The sequence below is a fragment of the Dasypus novemcinctus genome, chromosome 5 (assembly GCF_030445035.2).
Source record: "Dasypus novemcinctus isolate mDasNov1 chromosome 5, mDasNov1.1.hap2, whole genome shotgun sequence".
Classification (NCBI taxonomy): domain Eukaryota; kingdom Metazoa; phylum Chordata; class Mammalia; order Cingulata; family Dasypodidae; genus Dasypus; species Dasypus novemcinctus.
In genome coordinates, this window is record NC_080677.1 from 37592161 (window position 1) to 37613741 (window position 21581).

The following is a 21581-nucleotide window of genomic DNA, read 5'->3' on the forward strand; positions in this document are numbered from 1 at the left end:
ACGATTTCTAGCAGAGAAGCAATCCTGCTTGATTCTAGAAGAGGGACAGTGCTTAGTCAGGCACTTGGGAATGTAAATGCCAGCATTTGGCCTCGTGGGCGTCACCATATAAATCCCCATATTCACCCGGTCAACACCTTCCTCCTCTCTCAGGGCAACACTTGCCATCAGTGTCGACAGAAGACCATCGACACCAAGACAGTGTGTCGAAACCAGGGCTGTGGTGGAGTGCGGGGACAGTTCTGCGGGCCCTGCCTACGGAATCGCTACGGCGAGGACGTGAGATCTGCTTTGCTGGACCCGGTAAGAATGGTGCACACACTCATGATCAGTAGTATTGGTGAAGGGAAGCAAGGCGGGGATGGGTTCCCTGAAGCCGCTGCGGGGGCCCTGTAGCTGCAGAGCTCTGGCTTTTGTGGAGCCCCCACACCCTCCTTTTCCTCCTGCATCTTAAGACCAGGGTTTCCTAGAAAGAATGCATACTACCAGAGAGATAGAAGAGTTTGCATATGTTTTACAATGTCAGAGCAAACTTTTCTAACAGTTGTCTGGTTTTGAACAAGTTAGTGTCTATACTCTCCCCCTAGCAAAGTGGGGTGGGTTATTTCACAGTGTAGAGTGCTTTTTGGCTTGTTCAGTCTGTCTGACATGTTAGCGCAGTTGATTCATTTATAACCTCTGTGTCCTAGTTCCTACTACAAAATGAAACAGTAGTTGCAGGGATGACCTTGAACCTGGCAGTCTGACTCCATAACCAGTGCCCTCTGACTGCTTATTCAGGCCCCAGTTACAAGTATAAACTGATGCTTGCCAAATTCACATTAGGTTTTGCTGATCTTTCTAAAACCCTGTGCTCCTAAAACCAGAATTGACTTCATTGGTATACATCCTGTACAATTGCACAGAGCCCCACACTTAGAAGGTCCTGAGCTTGGTTTAAAACCTCAGCTGTCGTCCCCTTGAAATTCTTACTATTTCTGAACAAGATATTTTGAATAGATATTGTCTATCTGATCCTGTCTAAAAGACACATATTTCAGTGTTTTTCCATGTGTGGCATTGAGTGATCAGCCTTTCTGCACCTTTGTGAAATCTGTGAAATGAAGGAGACATGCTAGCTAGATAATGCTTTTATTCACTGTGAAGAGCACTTGTGAATCTTCTATAGGCTTCATTAGGTGGCATATACTAAAAGAGAACATGGGGTTGGAGGAGAGGTCAAGCTGAGCCAGGCTTTTCAGCATGCCATGTTTGCCAGAGCCTGTAGGTAATGGGAGGAATTTCCAACATCATCTCATCCCTAGGATTGGATGTGTCCTCCTTGCCGTGGGATCTGCAACTGCAGTTACTGTCGGAAGCGTGATGGCCGCTGTGCCACAGGGATCCTCATTCATTTGGCCAAATTTTATGGTTATGATAATGTTAAGGAATACCTGGAGAGGTGAGTTTCTTGCAACTTAAAGATGCAGGTAGTAATCCCAGGGTCTGACACGGGCGCATCCAGGCAGGTAGTAGTTGCCTTACCTGCCTCGTTTCATGGCTGTTGTCTATAAACGCACCTTGAGTACCATCTTTGCGTTGGAATAACTCCGTGCTGATACCTTCCCTGTTGAGAACCTTCCTCCTTGGCTAGAATTTTCTCCTACTGTCGCCATTCATAATTTCTTCTCGCGGTATAAAACAGAAACGGAAAGAAGATACAAGGCCGAGGGAAACTGCACAATTTGAACAGCCAGAGGCAGCCACTTCCTCATGAGCTGCATGAAAAGGTTCACATGATGTGAACCTTTCCAACATGGGGTGTTTTGTTACAGGGACAAGGATGCAGGGTTATGGTATACAAGTGCCGTTTATATAAACAATTGTGAAGCCCAGTTTTGGACTGTGGGAGTGAGGTGGTGAGTCATCGCTGAGGACCTGCCCTTTATGCTTCATTATTGAGGCATAAGGCTTCAGGACCCATCAAGGTGGGAAGCCCAGGGTCCCAGCCAGGAATGCTGCTTTGTTATTTGCCTTTGTCTGACGAACTGCTTACCACACTAACGCTCCTTACCTTTTCCTCAGCTTACAAAAGCAGCTGGTAGAAGACAATTAAGAGAAAAAAGGATGCTTCGACTCACCAGAGATTACTCCAACAAGACATGCTACACCAGTTGTGCCTAATATTTCTTACAGTTGGTTTTTTTAATGCAGAAATTCCTTGTTTCAAAATATTTTTTAAAAGCAGAGGGATCTGTAATAACTGTACACAGACCTGTTTGTATGTTGAATTGCTAAAAGTATTTGCCTACAATTAAAGTGCAGTTTAAGTGGGGTACAGGTAAAGTTCAGGTAAGTTACAGAGAAACTATTGCATAAATAGCTCCTGTCTTTGACATTGTTTATTTGTGTTGCTTTGATCTTTGACTTCCCAAACAGTAGCTCTAGGCCTGGTTTTTATTGGGGTCACATACCCTTCAGTCATCTTATCATCAGTGACCATCATACCAGACAATCCATGTTTGATTGTTTGACCCCTCTTCTGGGTCTTTGTAGTTTATATTGACGAACTTTCCCCTAAATTACAAAGTGCAATTAACCATAGACCTTTATTTTTATAAAAACTTGAGTGAACAAAAGTAGATTGTCAGGTTATAGGCACTGGAGGCCTTGGAGTGCTGCTAGCCAGCAGGAGCGGCTGCCTATTTGTTCCAGGCTCACCTGCTGCTTCTGTGTTTACATTTTAAAAGAATGTAAGGGCTAATTTTTAAATTTAAAAGATTTTGCTGGTTAATATCTCTAAGAGCTAAAATCCCATTTGATGACAGATTTCCAGGCATGTTGTTTCTTGGGTTGTGTGTCTGTTTAATGGAAGCCTGATGAAAAAAGAGAGATACTGTACTTTATTCTGTGTTATGGGGCCCTTGGGAAAGCTAAAAATCAATGAGCATAGATTCCAAATAGGTTTCTAGTATTTTTTCTAGTTTGCTTCGTTCTTTTTACCTTTGCTACTTTTTAAAGGATGGTGTTTTTAAAAAGAAGTTAATGCACATGTTAATAAAAATTGCTTAAGCTGGGATATGTTTTATGCCTTTCAGTAAAATAAGATAAGTTAACGTGCAGGTGAACAGTGCACTGTCAGTTGAGTAGTCTTCAGTGTGCTTGCTCTGGCTGGAGGTGGTCGCTTCCCCCTCATGCTTCCAGCAGCAGAGCCACACCCGCCAGAACCCATTTTGCTGTCTTCTCTTTGCTTTTTAACCTGAAGGTCCAGACATACCCGGGGCCCCTCATTTTGGTTTTATACACAGGGCACTCATAGGTGTGTTTGGTCTCTTGTCTGTCCATGGGTATGGCTTTTGCAAAGATGACCGGCATCACAGATGTCAGCTCTTTGAGGCGCGCTTCGGCAATGGTTCCTGATTGGACATCCCATTGGGCACCTACGGCAAAACACAGAAGAGTTGCTTCTCTGTGGCATGTTGTACTGATCTAATTGTTTAAGGCAATAAACGTTCTGGTTTTGTCACATTATTGCTTGTTGGTGGCATCCTTCCTGAGCCGGCCTATGACTGAGATTTGAAAGGGAGGTTTACATAAACCTGCTGCTCAGATGCTACTTAAATACCGTAAATAAATATATATTATTACTGCTATGCTTAACAGTGATTCAGAGATATAAAACTTCATACACATTAAAGCAAACCTGTGGTCCTGCCTTTAAAAAAGTGAATTTGGCCTACCACATTTCTTCCCATCACCCTACTTTCTTGCACCAAGTTCAAGGCACTCATTTATATTGCACTTGCTTTAAAGTGAAAAAGTAGCATGTTGGCAGGGACTAGGACAGCATTTCTAAAACTTTTTTAGGCTGTTAGGATGTATGCCATATACATTTGGAAAATATTTTGCATACTCTAGCCTCCTCTTAGAGAGTCACAAAGTGTAGTGACATTTTAAAGGCTTGGAGAAGTCTTACAGTAAAAATATTAGGTTGCTTGAGGTAATTTAGTGATAGTCCTGAAAAAGGAGAAGGATTTTCTTTTTTTACTTTCTGTTTTGAAATACTTTCAAACTTACAGGACAGTTACAAAAATAATACCCTATTAAGAGAATTCCAACAGATCACCCCCCTCCCCATTCCGAAATCCAATTTTAATACTTTGACACATTTGCCATTTTCCACCTATCCCATTTATCTGCCTATCCCTTTCTGAACACTTCAGTGTAGGTTGTATATACCAGGCTCCTTGAACACTTAGTATTTCCATGCATATTTCCTAAAAACAATAAGGAATTCACTTATGTAACCACTTCAAGTATAGTTAACAATTACAAGAAATTTCACATTGATAAAACAGTCTCTAGTTCCAGTTTTTTCCTTATGTTTGAGTCATGTCCCTTTGAGCCCTTTCTCCCTTGCTACATCCATCCAGGATCATGCATTGCATTTATCATTTTCCCTTTAGTACTCTTTTTAACTGTGAATATGTATATATAACAACCTTTCTTATCTTATCCATTTCCAAACATACCATTCATTGGGATTAATCACATCACAATATTGTGGTACCCTCACCACCTTCCCAGATAGAAACCCTATATACATTACCTCCCTCCCTTAGCCCCCAGGCCCTGACAATCTATACTGTATATTTCTGTCTCTATTCCCTTGCATGTTTTTCGACATTTTCTTTGTAGTCATATTGGGGCTCAAATTTAACATCCTAAATCTAAAACAACTTGCTTTGCTTTGACAACCAAATTAAGTTCAATAGTATATGCAAACTGTTCCTGTACCCCTGCACCCCCACCTTTATATAGTTGTCACAAATTACATGCTTATGCATTGAGTCCCAAATCACTGACTTGACTAAATTTTATGCACCTGCCTTTTTAGATCCTGTAGGAAGTAAAAAGTGGAGTTACAAACCAAAAAAACAATAGTACTGGCATTTATATTTACCCATGCCATTGCCCTCACTGGATGGAAAACTTATTTCTTCATGTGCCTTTGATCTGTTGCCGCTTGTCCTTTCCTTTCAGCCTACAGAACTCTAACAGATTGACTGGTGACAAAGTCCTTCAGCTTTGTTTATCTAGGAATGTCTTAACCGCTCTCGGTTTTGAAATACAGTTTTGCCATTTATGAGAATTCTTGCTGGCCATTTTTTGCATTCAGTACTTTAAATGTGTTACCCCAATGTCGTCTTGCCTCCATGGTTTCTGATGTGAAATGGGCTCCCTTATGGGTAACGTGTTGCTTCTCTCCCACAGCTTTCAGAATGCTGACTTTGGCATTTGACAATTTGATTATATAATATGCTGTGATTGGGTCAATTTAGGGTTATCTAGTTTAGAGTTTTTTAGAGCACCTTGGATATGTTATGGTCATGTCTTTTATTAAATTGGGGGAATTTTAGCCATTATTTCTTTGATTATCCTCTCTGCCTCTTTGGTCTCTTTCTGGGACTCCCACAAAACATACATTGGTTATGCTTTATGGTGTTGCCATAGGTTCCTCAGGCTCTGTTCACTTTTCTTTGTTCATTCTTCCTTCTGCTTTTCATACTGGATTGTTTCAGTTTTCTTATTTTCAAGGTCACTGATTCTTCTGTCAGCTCCAATCTGTTGACACTCCCTCTTGGGAATTTAAATTTTCTGTTACTTCAGCTGTTTTGATTCCTTTATAATTTCCATCTTTCTCTTTGTGTTCTATCATTTTTCTGTTTCCTTTAGTTCCTTGAGTATATTTATGGCTTTTTTTTTTTTTTTCCTAAGTCTTTAGTGTGTACCAGGTTCTCCTGCTGGATGGTTTTAATGGTTAAATCTTCTTTGCCTGGTATTTTAGTTTGCTAGGCTGCTGGAATGCAGTATACCAGAAATGGCTTGGCTTTTACAATGGGAATTTATTAACTTGTAAGCTTACAGTTCTGAGACCATGAAAGTGTCCAACTCACATTCTGGCCTTGAAATAGTTTGAAAGAACAAGAGGTGAGGTAAATAACCAGTAGTGTATGATTATTGTATGAATGAATAGACGCTAAGAAACAGAAAAAACCAAGGACAAATACCTTAATAAGCCTCGATGAGCATCTTACCTTCCATGACCAGACCATGAAGGTATGCGCCTTCTCTTGGGGGATGTCCATAGTCTTCTTTAGTTTTTTTTGTAACATCAACAGTCAAGCACATTTTATCCAGTGGCCACTCATTCTTTCGAGCCATGGTCTGCATGATTGCTTTGGGAAGAGAAGGAAGAGGAATAAGACAAAAAAAAGTGCATATGGTTCTCTGGAGCCAAGCAGCTGAGCATCTACCTGACACAAGCTTTGGTTCCATTAGTTGTTCTAGGTTCTTGGGCAATTGCATGTGACTCCCATAGAGCATGGTTGGGCAAACTGGACCAATCTTAAGTAAAGTTTTACTGGAACACAACTACACTCTTTTGTTTATATATTATCCATGGTTGCTTTTACACGACAAAGGCAGAATTAAGGAGTTGCAGCAGAGGCCAGATGGCTCCCAAAGCCAAAAAATAAAGTTTACTGACCTAAGCACTAGAGTCAACCACATACTATCCCACTCTGTGGCTGCTCCTGGAGCCTTCTCTGGTATTGCTTGTCTCCTGCCCAGAATTTTGTCTTCTTGGTAATTGCCATCATCACACTGACTCCCTTTTTTAATTGCTACTGCATGAAGATTGGTGACCAGGGCAGGGACAAGCAATCATAGGCAGAGGCTGACAGGGCTAGGGGTGTGGTTCTGCAGCATCAGAGACTGCCCGGCCTTAGTCCTTACCAGTTAAGAAGGACTGAGGGTTGAAAAAGCCGGAAATCCACACCACAGCTGGAAGAGTAAGGTCGTGGGTCCAAGTGTCCAGTTCTCGGCATCGCAAGAGGAGGTCATTAAACCTGATTAATGGCAATAGGAAGAAATAAAATTGATTTTTAGTAATACACAACTTTACCTATGAGAATAAATTGACCCTGGGGAAGGGCTAGTGGAGAAGTACACCACTAATAATTGGTAAAATTGTAACCTGATGATGTGCAGAGCATCTCCATTGTCCTTTTAAGGGGCTACAATTTTCATAGGGAGATTTTATACCTGCAGACCTTACAGCTATTACCACTGAGGTTAAGAAACACTGTGGAGTGTGGAAAATTAGCCTCTATTTATCCAACAACTATTTTCTTTAGATCCTCCTAGTGATATGTGATGACAGTCTATTTTTCAGGCTAATAAGTGCGAACAGGGTTTTGTATTGGGTGCAATGGAAATGTACAGGAAAGAACACCCATGTCTGAGGGAAAGGGAACAACACATGCAGAGGTTGTGGAGCATATGGCAGTAATTTTCCAACATAAAACAATTATCTAAAAGGGGGAAGGGAAAGTAGAGATTATTAAGGAAAGCAACAAACCTCCCATCTATCATGTCTGTGGTTTGATTACACTGGTGTTTATATGCATGTTCTTTCTGAAAGTCACAACAGTTGTACAAGGTAAGAAGTATCTGATATTTGCTGATAAGGCTCTGGAGAAATAAACTTCAATAACATTAGGAGACACGGAGAATCCTGAAATAAAGGTTTAAGGGCTGCTAAAAACTGAAGGGTCGATGAGGCATATGGAATGAAGTACTGAGGATAGCCGCAGCTGTATATCTATGTAAAAGCCCAGCCAAGCACTGCTCCAGGGAGGGGCCCATGGGCTAGCAGCGAAGCAGTTTGGGACATACTGGTGCAGAGAAGCAAAGGAGGCAGGATTCAATGAGGAATCGCCCTGACAAACTACCACTGCAGGGAATGGTCTGCTTGAAATAGTTGTCTGACTTGGGAAGAAGGAAAGGCTAAGGAAAGTACACATTCCAACCTGATCATCATGAGGAAAATTCCTGTTAGCTTAGAACATGACCTTGTGCCCTGCCCCAATTAAATTCTTGCAGATAGCTGGTTGAGGAAAAAAACATTTTAGGGTAATAAAAAGGAACAGCATAGAATTGACATGAAGAAAATAAAAAAGGCAGAGCAGGAAAAGAAAAAGACAAAGCATAACTTCAAGATGTTGCCACAAAGTGAGTAAACTTTACTGCTAACTTTCAACAATTTTTTAAATGAATAAATAAAGCCTCATGAAGTGGTTGAGTAAATACAAGCATGACTTAAAAATAGAACCAGGTAAGAGGAAATTAAGCTGGAAAATTTCAGGTAAGGAGTAGAAAAAACAGTTCAAGAAGTGAAAACAACTGAAGCATAAGGGAGAACAGTGTTAAGAAAAGCAAATAAAATGGAAATGAAGTTAAATGATTAGTGTGAAATAAAGCAACTAAAATGAAATAAAGCTAAAATAAAGCAACAAATATTTCCTACAAAGCTAGAAAATTTGACAATTATCCTAAGTTACAAATTTGAATCTATTGAAAGGGCATGTGATGTTCCAAGATAAATTGGCACAAATTCAATACAAAGATATAATATCTTGATGCTATTACTTACATCCTCTGGACAACCAAGCAAAAATATGAAGCCATTTATAAATGGAAAGAAATACACTAGCCTCAGACTTCTCCATAGCAGCATTTAATAGGAAAACAGTGACACACAAAGTCCTCCAAGCGTGTTAATTTTTTTATAACCAGCTAAACCTGTCATTCATGTATAAAAACGACAGACTATGGCATGAAAAACCACCAGCAAATCCAAGAAACCAGAAGCATTTATAATCTAAGAAATAATAGAGGAATGTGAAGTGTGTTTAAAATTCTCAAATACAAAAGAATAGTCATTAAAAGTAAAGCAGGAAACTAGATCAGGCAACTCCTCCCCAAATATAAACAATTTAGAAGTGGAAGTTGTGGATGTAGCAGTTTGATATGGTTTATGAATTCCAAAAATAGATACTTTACGTTTGTAAACTAATCTGTACCTGGGCATGATTAAATTATGGTTAGAGCTTTGATTGGGCCACATCAGTAGGGTGTTGAGTCCCTGCCCCTTGGTGGGTGGGAAGAGAGGAACCTGAACCTGGAGAGTAGCAAGCCTGGGAAGAGAGGAACCCTGAGCCCAGAGAGAAGTAAGCCCCTGGAAGACAGGAACTCAGGAAGCCTGAACCCAGGCAGATGTTGGCAGCCATCTTGTTCCAAAACTTGGCAAAAGACTTTGGTAAGGGAAGTAACTTAAGCTTTATGGCTTGGTAACTATAAGCTTCTCCCCAAATAAATACCCTTTATGCCAACCAATTTCTGGTATTTTGTTTTGGCTGACTAATGCAGTGGACAATTAAATTTAAAAACCAAAGGGAGAAATAGACTGTTGACAGTTGAAGACATGAGGATCACTCAGAACCAATGAAATCAACCAGAATGTAACAGGGACACACAGATTGAAAATATGAGAAATTATGGTGCTAATATACAGTTAATGACATGAGTGGCAAGAAAGGCAGTATTTGGAGAAATGACTTGAGTTTTTCAGAAGCAACACATGGGCTCTCATTTAAAACAGCACAGAGTATCAAAAGTATACATTAACAACATAACAAATAAATTGGTAATATTATAGAACATCAAAGATGAAGAGAAATATTTTTAAAAACTTGAATGGATGTAGCTCAATGGTTAAGTGCCTCCTTCCCATGTACAAGGTCCTGGATTCAATCTGTATCTCCTTAACAAAAGCAAACAAAAACCTTCCAGGGCAAGAGAATAGACTACTTAGGAAGGAACACCAAGAACATTGGGGGGGAGCGGGGGGGAGGAGGAGCGGGGTGGGGGGAACGGGGACTTATCAGCTACAACAAATGCTAGAAAACAATATAACATCAAAGCTCTGAGGGAAAATGATCATTGCATCCCAGAATCCTACACCCAAGTAAGCCATCATTTATGAGTGACAGTGTAATTCAGCAAAGTTGCAGGGTACAAGAGAAACACACAAAAATCAGTTATGTTCCTGTACTCCAGCAGTGAACATTCAAAAGGAAATCAAGAACACAATTCCATTTATAATAGCAACAAAAAGAATAAAATACCTAGAAATAAGTTTAATCAGATGTAAAAAATACATTAACAAGACCACAAAACTTTGTTCAAAGAAATTGAAAACCTAAATAAATGGAAAGACATGCCATGTTCATAGACTGGAAGACTTAAGATGCCAACATCATCCACACAAAGGAATTTATAGATGAAACAACTCCAGGCAAAATTCTAGCATTCTTTTTTGCACAAATGTAAAAGTCATCAGATTCACATAGAGTGGCACATGGCCCTGAATTGCCAAGACCATTTTGAAAAAGAAGAGTTGGAGTACTCACACTAACCAACTTTCAAAAATTCTACAAAGCTATAGTAGTCAAAACAGTGTGATACTGGCATAAAGACAGACCAATGGAGTAGAAATGACAATTCAGAAATCAGACATAAACCAATATATCTACGGCCAACTGATTTTTAACAAGGGTGCTGAATCTGCGCCATGGTGAAAGAAAAATTTCTTCAAGAAAACAGTGCTGGAAACAACTATATCCACATGCAAAAGAAGGAAATTGAACCCCCTACCTCACATCGTACATGAAGATTAACCAAAAATGGATCAACAATCTAAATAAAAGAGCTAAAACAAACTCCTAAAACACGGGGAAATCTTCAGGACTTTGTATTTAGTAAAGGATTCTTAGACTTTACACAAAAACTACAAGCAACAAAAGCAAAAAATAGATAAATTGGACTTCATCCAAATTTAAAAACTTTTGTGCAAGTAAAGAATTACTAAATGAAAAGACAACCTACAAAATGGAAGGAAATAGTTGAAATCGAGAGCTGGTAAGGGCTTAAAATATCCACAATATCTAAAGAATGCCCTCAACAACAAAAAGACAAACCAATGAAATAATGGGCAAAGGACTTGAATAGATATTTTTCCAAAGAAGATATACAAACATCCAATGAGCATATGAAAAGATGTTTGATATCATTAGCCATTAGGGAAATGCAAATTATTGAGATGCTACTTCAGACTCACTAAGATGCTTGTTAACTTGAAAATGAAAAATAAGATGTTGATCATGTGAAAATAGAAACCCTTACACATCATTGTTGGGAATGTAAATTGGTGCAGCCACTGTGGAAAAGTTTGGCAATTCCTCATAAAGTTAAACTTAGAATTTAACATATGACCCAGCAATTCCACTTCTGGGTGTATACCCCAAAGAATTAAAAGCAGGGACTCAAACAGGTACTTGTATACCAATGTTCATAGCACTGTTATTCACAGTAGCCGAAAGATGGAAGCAACACAAGTATCCATCAACAGATGAGTAAACTTAAAAAATGTGGTATACACATTATATAGGCTATTATTCCACGGGGGTTTAGTTTCCTAGGCTGTCTAAGCAAATACCCAAGAAAGGCTCTCCTTAAACAATGGGAATTTATTTGTTCACGGTTCTGAGGCTGAGAAAGTATCAAGGCAATGCCTTCTCCCTGAAGACTGTGGCTTTTGGTGGCTGCCAGCCAGCAATCCTTGGTTCTTCTGCCACATGGCAAGGCACATGACAGTGTCTCCTGGATTCTCCCTTCTCTCCTGGGTTCCATTTCAGCTTCTTGATTCCTGTGGCTTTCTCTCTCCCCCATTTGAATTCAATCTGCTTATATAGAATTCTAGTAATAGGATTAAGATTGATCCTGATTGAGGTGGGCCACACCTTAACAGAAGTGGCCTCATCAAATGGTCCTATTTAAAATAGGTTCATACTTAAATGGATTAAATTTAAGAACATCTTTTTCTGTGGTACATACAGATTCAAACCACAGTTTACCCTCTGGGCCTCAAAAAGACATGTTCTCTCTACATGTAAAACATTAATTCTATCACAATATCCCCAAAGTCTTAAGTCATTTCAGAGCCAATGCTTAGTAGAAAGTCTCATCAAAATTGGTCAAGGGTGTGGTCTGTCCTGGGGCACAATTCCCCTGTGTCTGTGGACCTGTGAAACCTAGAAAACAAATTATCTGCTTCTAATTTACAATGTAGGATAATATTTCCATTCCTATAGAAAGAACTGGAAGGAAAACAGGAGTCTCAGTCTGAAGCTATTCTAAAAGGCAGCAGGGCATACTATAAAATTTCAAGGTCTGAGAGTTACCTGTGGTACGATGCTTTGTCCTCCAGATCTAAAGGAATTTGACAGCTCTCTTTGTGAACAATGAATGGGGAGGACATCCACCTATTTTTCTTGGCCTGAGAAGATGTCTTTGGTCCAGACCTCAGCTTCCATGGTTTTGTCCTTAAAGTGATTTTTCCTTCAATCTGTCCCTTTAATCCAGGCTGGCTATGGTTCCGTTCAAAACTTGTCAGTTTTGCATATAGTACGCAAGGATCCAAACTATGAGACTAAAGAACTTTCTACAAATCCTTCCTGGGTAATGCATTTCTAGTCCTGACTTCCTATAGAGATTGCCAACTGGTTCCATGATCATTTAAACTTTCACATGGAGCACTATTCTCTGGGGACTCACTTTCTGGAAGCTCGGAATTTTCCAAAACATCAACTTCTGGTTCCTGTTCAATTCTCAGCTTATCCTTTTCCTCTCACATTTTACTATAAGCTGCAAGGAGAAACCAGGCTGCACTTTGCACACTTGGTAATCTCAGCTAAATATCCAAGTTCATCACTATCAAGTTCTATCGAACATGAAAACTCAATTTTGCCAAATTCTCTGCCACTTTAAAATAAGGATTGTCTTTCATCCAGTTTCCAATAACACATTCATCATTCCTATCTAAGGCCTCATTGGAAGTACTTTTAGCATCCATATTTTTATCAGTGCTCTCTTCAAAACACTCTAGGTTTTCTTCTGTCAAGAACCTAATAATTTTTCCAACTTCTGCCCATTACCCAATTCCAAAGCCATTCCTACATTTTTGGTATTTGCAATAGCAGCACCCGCTTTCCTGGTACCAAAATCTTGTTTGGTTTCCTAGGTTGCTGAAGCAAATACCATGTAGTGTTTCAACTGAAATAATGGGGGTTTATTCACTCATGGGTTTATACCCACAAGAATGGATTAACAGTAAGAACATGTTTTCTGGTGACCAATCAGCTTCAAACCACCACATGCCATAAAAAGGAATGTCGTTCTGATATATGCTATGATATGGAATAACCTTGAAGGTATGTTGAGTGAAATAAGCCAGACACAAAAGGAGACAAATTGTACGATTTCACTGATAAGAAATATCTAGAATAAGCAAATTCATAGAGATGCACAGAAGGGGTTAAATTGAGAAGTTCCTAGTTGTGCATATGTTACCACAATAAAAACTTTAAAGAGTACAATGAAGACAGTTCAGGAACAGAAAAAATACAGTATAAATCCCGTCTCTGCCCAAAAGCCCAGCTGTATTTTATACTTCAGCAAAAATAAATAAGAGGGCCTGGAATGAAGGAATAAGATGTAAAAAGCAACAATAAGCAAAGACATTTACAGAACATGTTGAGAATGAAAAATAAGTATTAACTGTAAGGTAAACAAAACAAAACATGTTTAAAATGAGGTTGAACTATAATTCCAGACCAGGAGGAGGCTAATTTTCAGGGGGAAGTTAAAGTATGTTAAGGAAAAAATGTTGATTTAACTTTACATTTCGTTAGAAAAATGAAAAGTTCGTATATTACAATGTTAAGAATCACCACTAAAATAATAGGAATGGTACAGGGATAAATATGGAGTGAAGAAATCTATGAAACAAGCAGAAAATGAAAGGTTGGCAAAAAAGGAGCTTAGAAAAAACGTAAAAATTAGCACAAAATAAGGTGGTGGAAATAAGTCCAATGTTATCAACAACCATAAAATGTAACTGTAAACCTAAATTATCTCGGGCTGGGAATGTAAAAGTTGATTTTGGATATTTTATAGCATTAGGATAAATGCAGTGAGAGGTTTTGCTCTTTCCTGCTGTGGTTATTTGCTGCTGTCTGTGCCATTTACATCTTGTAGCTCATACTCCTGAGTTTGCACTTGTCTCCAATATCAAGCACATTGGGTGCCTGGAAGGCAGCTCCAATGTGCAGTAATTTGGGATTTCATGGTACTTGCTAGTTTAAGAAACAGAGTAGACTTCTGGTTTATGGAAGAATGATTGAGGAAAAGTAGGATAAAGAATCTCAGCACCAAAAAGCCTGGAGTAAAATGAACCTTGTGAAACTTCCTGAATTGCCCACTAAGGCCAAGAAACAAGTGGTGATAACACCAGCCCTCGGCAAGCTCTGTATTTCTGTCCCGTTTCTCTGGCTTTCTGACAGTATATCCAAAGCACAATCTTCACACAGTTCTTGCTAGGCAGAATTGGAGAACACGACGCCAGGACCGAGGCTAATAAGGTGGCAGAGAAGATATGGGTCGCTTACCACTGGGCCAGACCATAAGTAGAGGGATAAGCCAGTTTTCCCCAAGAGTCTGGTACTGTGTCATAACTCAGTGCACACTGCTGGGCTTCCATGTCAGGAGACATCATCAGCTCCCCCTTGCGTGGAGGAAAAAGGCCACATAGTGAACATCTTCCAGTGTGGAGAAGCCTGCTCTAGTCCCACTTTTAAACTTACCTTCAAACCAAGTTCTAATTGTTGAAGTGACACACGGATTTCCCGAAGGAGAATATTCATCCTCTCACATTCTTGGAAGCACACAAGAACGTAGGGGCTTCTATTTGAGTTTTTTTGCATTATATCTGCCATATTGAACTCTTCTGGAAGTTTCTCCAAAATGTCATCCAAAATACTCTTAACCTTAAATCATTAACACAGAGAGGTTTAGCTCCTTTCTATTTCATTTTTGGTCACTCTGACTTTGTGTGTGAGCATATATATATCCACCTGCATTTTGAAGTCCTGGAATGTATCATACAACTCCCAAAGGCGCCTGCTAATGCACTTAAAAGATGCCGACCACCCCAGGAGGTGGCAGAGTGGCACTGCCAACTACATTTGCCCTTTGCATTAATGCCAGCCAACTCTCCTCATTCAGATCCTAGAATCAAAAGTCAGAGCGGAACTACAGTTTATTTTGTTTATTTGCTGCTAGTATTGAGAATATAAAAACTGTCATAAATTACATTTTGTTTATATGTAAAGACATAGTAGAACCTCAGCATTTGAGTTTTGTATTTTGTAATCTTCTAATTTTAAAAAAAAGCTCACTTAAAAAGTGACGGGAATCAAAGAAGCCCTTTAAGCATTAGCTAATTCTGAAGACTATTTCATGTTGGCCTCCCAACTAGTGCATCCTAAGATTTTAGATTAACATTCTCAATAATAAGGAAGCCTCTCTTCTACCATTATTGCCCTGAAGAAATGAAAGGTCCAAAGTATGCCATCTGATATATACATAGTTCTCAGATGTGCATATTTATTCTATCTATGCAGCTTCAGTGAGTTGATCAAACCAGTAAGTATCTAGAAGGGACAAATGGTTGAAAAGTATTGTGTCTTCAGCTTTCCCTCTTTCCTTGATTTCTTGGATTATTGCCTATGGTTCTGAAATTACACTTGGCAAGTTGCTTTAGCACCTGGCATGTAATTCATTTGGGACTGAATTCTTAAACTGATTTACAGTAGCCAGTAGAGAGTATGAAACATAGCAGAGTAGGGAAGGGTATAAGAATGGCATTTGGAATCAGCGAGAATTTACGTTTTTTAATGGCCCTTTCCAGCTGTCTGGCCTTGGTAAATCACCTAAGATTTCTGAAATAGAGATTCTGCTCCTGCTCAGAGCTATTCAGCATTAGACAACATACTGGTAAAGCACTTTTTATAGGACCTAACATAGTAAGCATCCAATAAATGATGGCTAATAGAATCTGTGCCCGTATGGGGTGTTGAGGCATCTTCACCTTATGTCATCTGTATTTTCTAATTTAATGACCAAGCTTTCTTATTGGGAACTTGGAAGCATAAAAACTAGTTAAATACCTCATCTACCTATCTACTTCTATTAATGTGAGAGCTTTCCCCCCCAAATGGACTAATTTCTCTTTGTCCATCTTACTTTTCAAAATGTGACTTTTTAAAAGAGAAAGTGTTAGTATACAGTTTAGTGCCTGATAAAACAAGTTCTAAAACTTCTAAATTACAAACAAGTATTCCAACAAATGGTGGTATTTCAAAAAGTAATCGAAAATGTTCAGGAAACAATATGAACAGTTCTTTGGACCTCACTATAATTAGATCTGATATTCAGTGGGTTCCAGCAAACAATCCTTGTCAATCAAATCCTTAATTACTTTCAGAGAGAAAAGGGCTAATTTATTTGGGGGTGGGACTACCAACTATTCAGGTTTTAAATGAATGAGAAACAGGATTTTAACTGGTAAGTTAAAAAACATTTGACCTCCATTTCATCTTCCCATCATCCTAAGGCATGCTGCCAATCTCCAAAGACAATATAAGAAAAGACACCATAAAAGACAAAGTGCAAAACATATGAAGAGAATAAAAGATTTGGAGAAAATATTTATGATACATTTATCTGACAAGGGACACTCACCCAGAATATAAAAAATGTTCCTACAAAATGGAAAAGAGTGACAACCCAATTAAAAATGGGGCAAACAAGTAAATAGGCACTTCACGTGAGAATATGTCCACGTGGGCATAAGCATATGAAATGATGCTCAACATTATTCCTTAACTCAGAATGGAAAACTAAAGCCACAGTGAGTTATCATTTCTCCTAACAAAATGGCCAGAAGGTAGAGCAGCTGGAACTCTTCTACACTGCTGATGATGCAGTGTATAACCACTTTGGAAAACTTTTTCCCAAACTCCCAGTATCTACTAAAGCTGAACATATTATATCCTGTGATCCAGCAGTTCTGCTTCTGGGTATAGAGAAATGAGCATTATGAGTGGTTATCTTTGGGAGTTACCTTTGTTGCCAAAGACTACAAAAATGTATGGCCATGTTATTCATAAATGTGAAAAACTGGAAAAGAATCCAAATGTTCACCCAGAGTAGAATGGATAAATAGTGGTATATTCATACTATGTATACTAAACAACAATGAACCATTAGTAAATGTGACAACATGGATGAGCACACGAATATAATGTGGCATGAAAGGGGCCAGACATAAAAGGATATATACTGTATTATCCAATTATCTGAAGTTCAAAAATAGGCAAAGCTAATCCATAGTGGTAGAGGTCAGAATAGTGGTTGCCATTGGTGGGGTGGGGATGTGAATTCACTGCTAAAGGGCGTGCTTATCCATCTGGCGTGTTGGAAATGTTCTATATTTTTATCTGGTGGTGGTTTCATGGGTGTGCTATAGATAGGTAAAAATTCATTGAGTTGTACATTCAGATTAGAACACTTTATATACATTATACCTCCATAAGAAAAGGAAGAAAAGAGAGCCCTCCCCACACCTTTTCTTCTGTAGACTGCCCCAGCTCCTCAGTGCTGAGTGTGTTTCGGGGCTGCATCTCCAGCAAGGTCCTGAAGAGCGTGTTGGACATCACCGTCAGGAATTCTATTTCAGCGTTTGGGTGGAGGCCGTACAGAGCTGGGCTTTCTGGAGGAAGCATCTCCTCTATGTACTGGTGGTAGCCTGAATAATCTAGGTTGGGTGGGGATGCAAATCCTGGTGCCAGCATAAGTTCATCTTCAGTCTTCAACCACAAAAGAAAAGCTGGTTATTCCAAACCTAGGCAAGCATCAGTCCTCTCTATCTATGGACTTTGGTAGCTGGCTCTTTAAATAATGTTCCATGACTCACTCATCATCAAGCATTCTGCTATAGGTATGGAACCAGGCTGGCCTCAGAGGAGGATTCCAAGGAACACATGTGATTCCTGTCCCTAAGAAGACTGCACTTGGCTTGGGGTGCTGTGATACATGCATGCAAAGGGAATGAGCAAGTGCTGAGATATCTACTCGGTGTTGCTCACTCTGTAACATGCTGCAATTCATTGAATTCCCCCAACCATTTCCATTTTGCTCAGAGAAATCAAGACTATTAAAGTAACTTGCCTAGGCTGACCTTTGATTTTAATCTTATTTCTGAATTTTAGTATGCGCTACAGCCCACATTTTTCCAGTGTACCACACTTTCCACAATACTGTTCCAAATCATTTTATGTGTGATGCATACGAGTTTTATAAACAATTACATGTACCTATATTGAAAACTGTTTATGTGTTTATGAGTAATATTTTATAGGGTAATATACTCTATGAGTCAAATCAGCACCACCTCCCCAGGACTTTGGGCTACTCTGCATTGAGCTGCTGTTGCTCCTCTCAACGGCCCACAGACCCCTGGATAGTTGCTGGCACAAGTTAGGTGCTTGATTCACACAGCCCGATGAATGAATGGCTGGAGTAACAAGACAGTTATCATGTCCATCTACTGCTTTAAAGCTGGAGGGGGGGGTGGAGACATTCCAGAGAGAAGAATGTTCTGAACAAACTGTGTGTGAGCATCAATACCAAATCAGAATATAGATCTTCAAAATTTAACAAAAGAATTAGTGGGCCTGAGACTCTGACCAGCCACAAACATAGTGCTTAAGATCTTCTAGTTAATTTTCCTGATTGCTCTTTAATCCCAGGGGTTAATATTTATGTTTAAGTTTCCCAGTCTCTCTTGCTGCAAATTCTGTCTATATGCACTTAAATGTATAGGAGAATGCTACTTTGCTACTGTCACCTAATGTAGCTATTTAATGCCAAGATTTTCAAAAGGATCTTCTGAATGTGGGTTTGTCTGTGTAACTGTGTTATGCCATCTGTCTCCTCACTTCACCAGGAGACAAAAATGAATATTCATCAATTCATTCACTAATCACCTAGTACACCTCAACCTGATCACCTAGTACACCTAACCCAGCCTTGGCAGTGTGAAAGTTTCTTGTGACCTACTTCTTCAGGGACTCACAGTCTAAGAGGGATTTCCCTGAGTCATGTCATCTGTGAGTGATGGCAGTGTGTTCTTCCCTTTCAAACCTACAGTTTCCAGTTGCCTAGAGTATGAACCTTCTCAACCATGACACTCTATTGCTGTCTGTGAAATCCAAAAAGGAATTTTTAATATTTGAGCCAGCAAATCTATTTTTATTTTATATCAGATGATTTTCAAGTTACTCTATCAATATAGGAAAGATCATGAACACATTGGACCATTCCCATCACCAATATCCATTACCTTGGTTTGCTTTAGTAATTTATTCACAGTGTTAAAAAAATTATTTCATATTTACATATAAAAATAAAAATTTAAATACCTGACTCAGGGTGATAAAATAAAATGTATAAGAGATTTAAACTCATCATCATTAGCCTATGATAGACAAATTACTTCCCCTCCCAAAAATATATGAACAAAAGTCTGGGTGAGAAAATTGAAAAGTTAGAATCAACTCATCCAAACTGAACTTTATTCTCTACAAACAATGGCTTGGTCTTCCCTATTAGTGCTCACTAGACAGTAGAAATAAAATTAAAAACCACAGTTAAATTGTCCTTCTTATATAAAAATACATTATCATGGCATCTTTATAGTTGAAAAGCACATTAGTGAATTTCTAGGCCAGTACCTTTATTTTACAAACGAATAAATGAAGGCACAGAGGTCAGGCACAAAGCTAGACAGCAAGTTAGTGGCAGAATTGTAACTAGAACTCCAGGCTCCTGGATTGTCCAGTGATATTCTCTATACCCCGCTGTGCTACCATCTCATTCACAAGACAGACATAGACCAGTTTTTTACAACTTGTGCCCAAAGTACTATGAACAGATCAGCACTCTAACCTAGGCAGAGTGATGCTGAGAGAAATGGTGGCCTTTGGCATCTGATTGTGAATTCAAATCCTAGTTCTGCTACTTACCAGTAAGGACTTCTCTGAGCCTGAGTTTCCTTTTTGATTGAATGGGGTAATAATACTTACTTTGCAGAGTTATGAGGAAAAGAAATAATACACATGATGTGTCTGACACTGACCCTGACACATAGAAGGTACTTAAGAAATGGTTTCCATTGTTATATCACAGATGAAATAAAGTACAATTGGGTATGAAATATATATTATGAAAATGTATACTTTATAATAAAAGTTTGTTCTAATCTACTATGTATATGTTCTAAACATGATACCCAACGGCTTTATCTTTAATCCTGATAATAAACCTATGACTGGTCATTCTCATTTTACAGATGATGAAACTGAGGCTCAGAGAAACTCAGTAATGTCTAAAATCACACAGCAAATACAAGGAAGAGATGAATTTTAACTCAAGGTTTTTTACTTAGAGCCCATATTCTTAATTGTTATTTCCTATCAACAAAATAGTTTTCCCTATATGACAACTTTCATGTCACTTGATACCTCATTTTACAAAAGTAGTTCACTGTATTACTTGTTCAGCACTGCAAAATATGAGCCTTACATGAGAAAATGTTCTTTTCCCTAACTCTACCAGAGATCTTCTAAGGCATACTGATTCCCTCTGAGTGCATACTCATCCATCCTCCTGATAGCAAGGTCTCACTGAAAGTATTACAATTCTTTTGATAAGAGCCATGGAACTTCAAACCCATGCCTATTAATAGGTTGCTTTACTGATCATGTTCCAATAAAACCAAAGATACTAATTTCTAAATAGGTTAGCCAATGTGAGATGTGGCAAAAAGATATCCTGAAGATGCTGAAGTGCTAGATCAAGTTATTAATAACATAAATAACATGAACATGAAACATTTACATGGGAAAAATTGAATGGGATTTGTGGCATCTGACCCTAAGTCAGTCAGTGCGCTGATTTCCTTTGGCAAGTTAAAAAGATAATTCTGTCTAGTGGGGATGCAGATGAAGCCTTTCAATCCTGAAAACCTCACCAGATCTGTATGGAAGGTTGGGTACCTACATTTCTAAAGGTTTTGCACCTACCAGTGATGTCCCTCAGGTTCCATTACCTATATTTATTTTATAATTATTGGAATGAGAGTTCAGATTTGAGAAGGTTAATGGACAGTGTTGTTTGGCAATAGTACTTCTCCTGCTATCCACAGTCCAGAGCCAGAGGAGAGGACATCAGTATGAGCTTCTTCTTTGACCCTTAACCTACACCATCACTGGGAGAAATCAGCTTCTGTAAAGGTCACCCACACAGCCCTGTTTATCTTTCCCATCTCCATGATAACCTGCTCCTAGACCTCATCTGAGGAGTTACTTCCAATTGTGTTAAATTAAAAGTGTCTTTCTGATATGCAAAAACCTACTCATTAGAGTTGAGGAAAGACTATGAGATTCAATCTAAAGAAACACTTAAATAATGGTCACATGCCAGGAAGGTCTATTTTTTTCTTCACTGACCCAAAATTGTTCAACATTATTAACAATAATGAAAAAAAATCTGTCCCCAGTTTTCTATACTGGACTATAAATAATACCATGTCTTCGAATTCATGATTATATTACTTCTCAAAATGGACTCAGGTGATCCAAACTTTTCTAAATTTCCATGGAAATTAAATAATTGTTCAAACAGTTTTTTAAAAATTCTGTCATTGCTGTAAGTGCAGTTGGCATCTTGGCCAATTG

At 38.8% G+C, this 21581-nt stretch overlaps 2 protein-coding genes across 3 annotated transcripts in view; one reads left to right on the plus strand and one right to left on the minus strand.

The window, feature by feature from the left end:
• CDCA7L (cell division cycle associated 7 like) overlaps window positions 1–3510 on the plus strand; it is a 54161-nt gene extending 50651 nt beyond the window's left edge. For both annotated transcript variants that reach the window (XM_004461327.4, XM_004461326.4), the window contains exons 8-10: window positions 154–303; window positions 1305–1441; window positions 2065–3510. In XM_004461327.4, coding sequence (XP_004461384.2) covers window positions 154–303; window positions 1305–1441; window positions 2065–2095 — 318 coding nt within the window. In that variant the 3' untranslated portion in view covers window positions 2096–3510. The remainder of the gene's footprint in view (window positions 1–153; window positions 304–1304; window positions 1442–2064) is intronic.
• The window catches only part of DNAH11 (dynein axonemal heavy chain 11), a 372691-nt gene continuing 353850 nt past the window's right edge, over window positions 2741–21581 (minus strand). The window contains exons 77-82 of the mRNA XM_071215123.1: window positions 17409–17651; window positions 14586–14768; window positions 14391–14506; window positions 6778–6890; window positions 6078–6218; window positions 2741–3419 (exon numbers count right to left, since the gene is read on the minus strand). Of these exons, the coding sequence (XP_071071224.1) occupies window positions 3172–3419; window positions 6078–6218; window positions 6778–6890; window positions 14391–14506; window positions 14586–14768; window positions 17409–17651 (1044 nt within the window). The 3' untranslated portion in view covers window positions 2741–3171. The remainder of the gene's footprint in view (window positions 3420–6077; window positions 6219–6777; window positions 6891–14390; window positions 14507–14585; window positions 14769–17408; window positions 17652–21581) is intronic.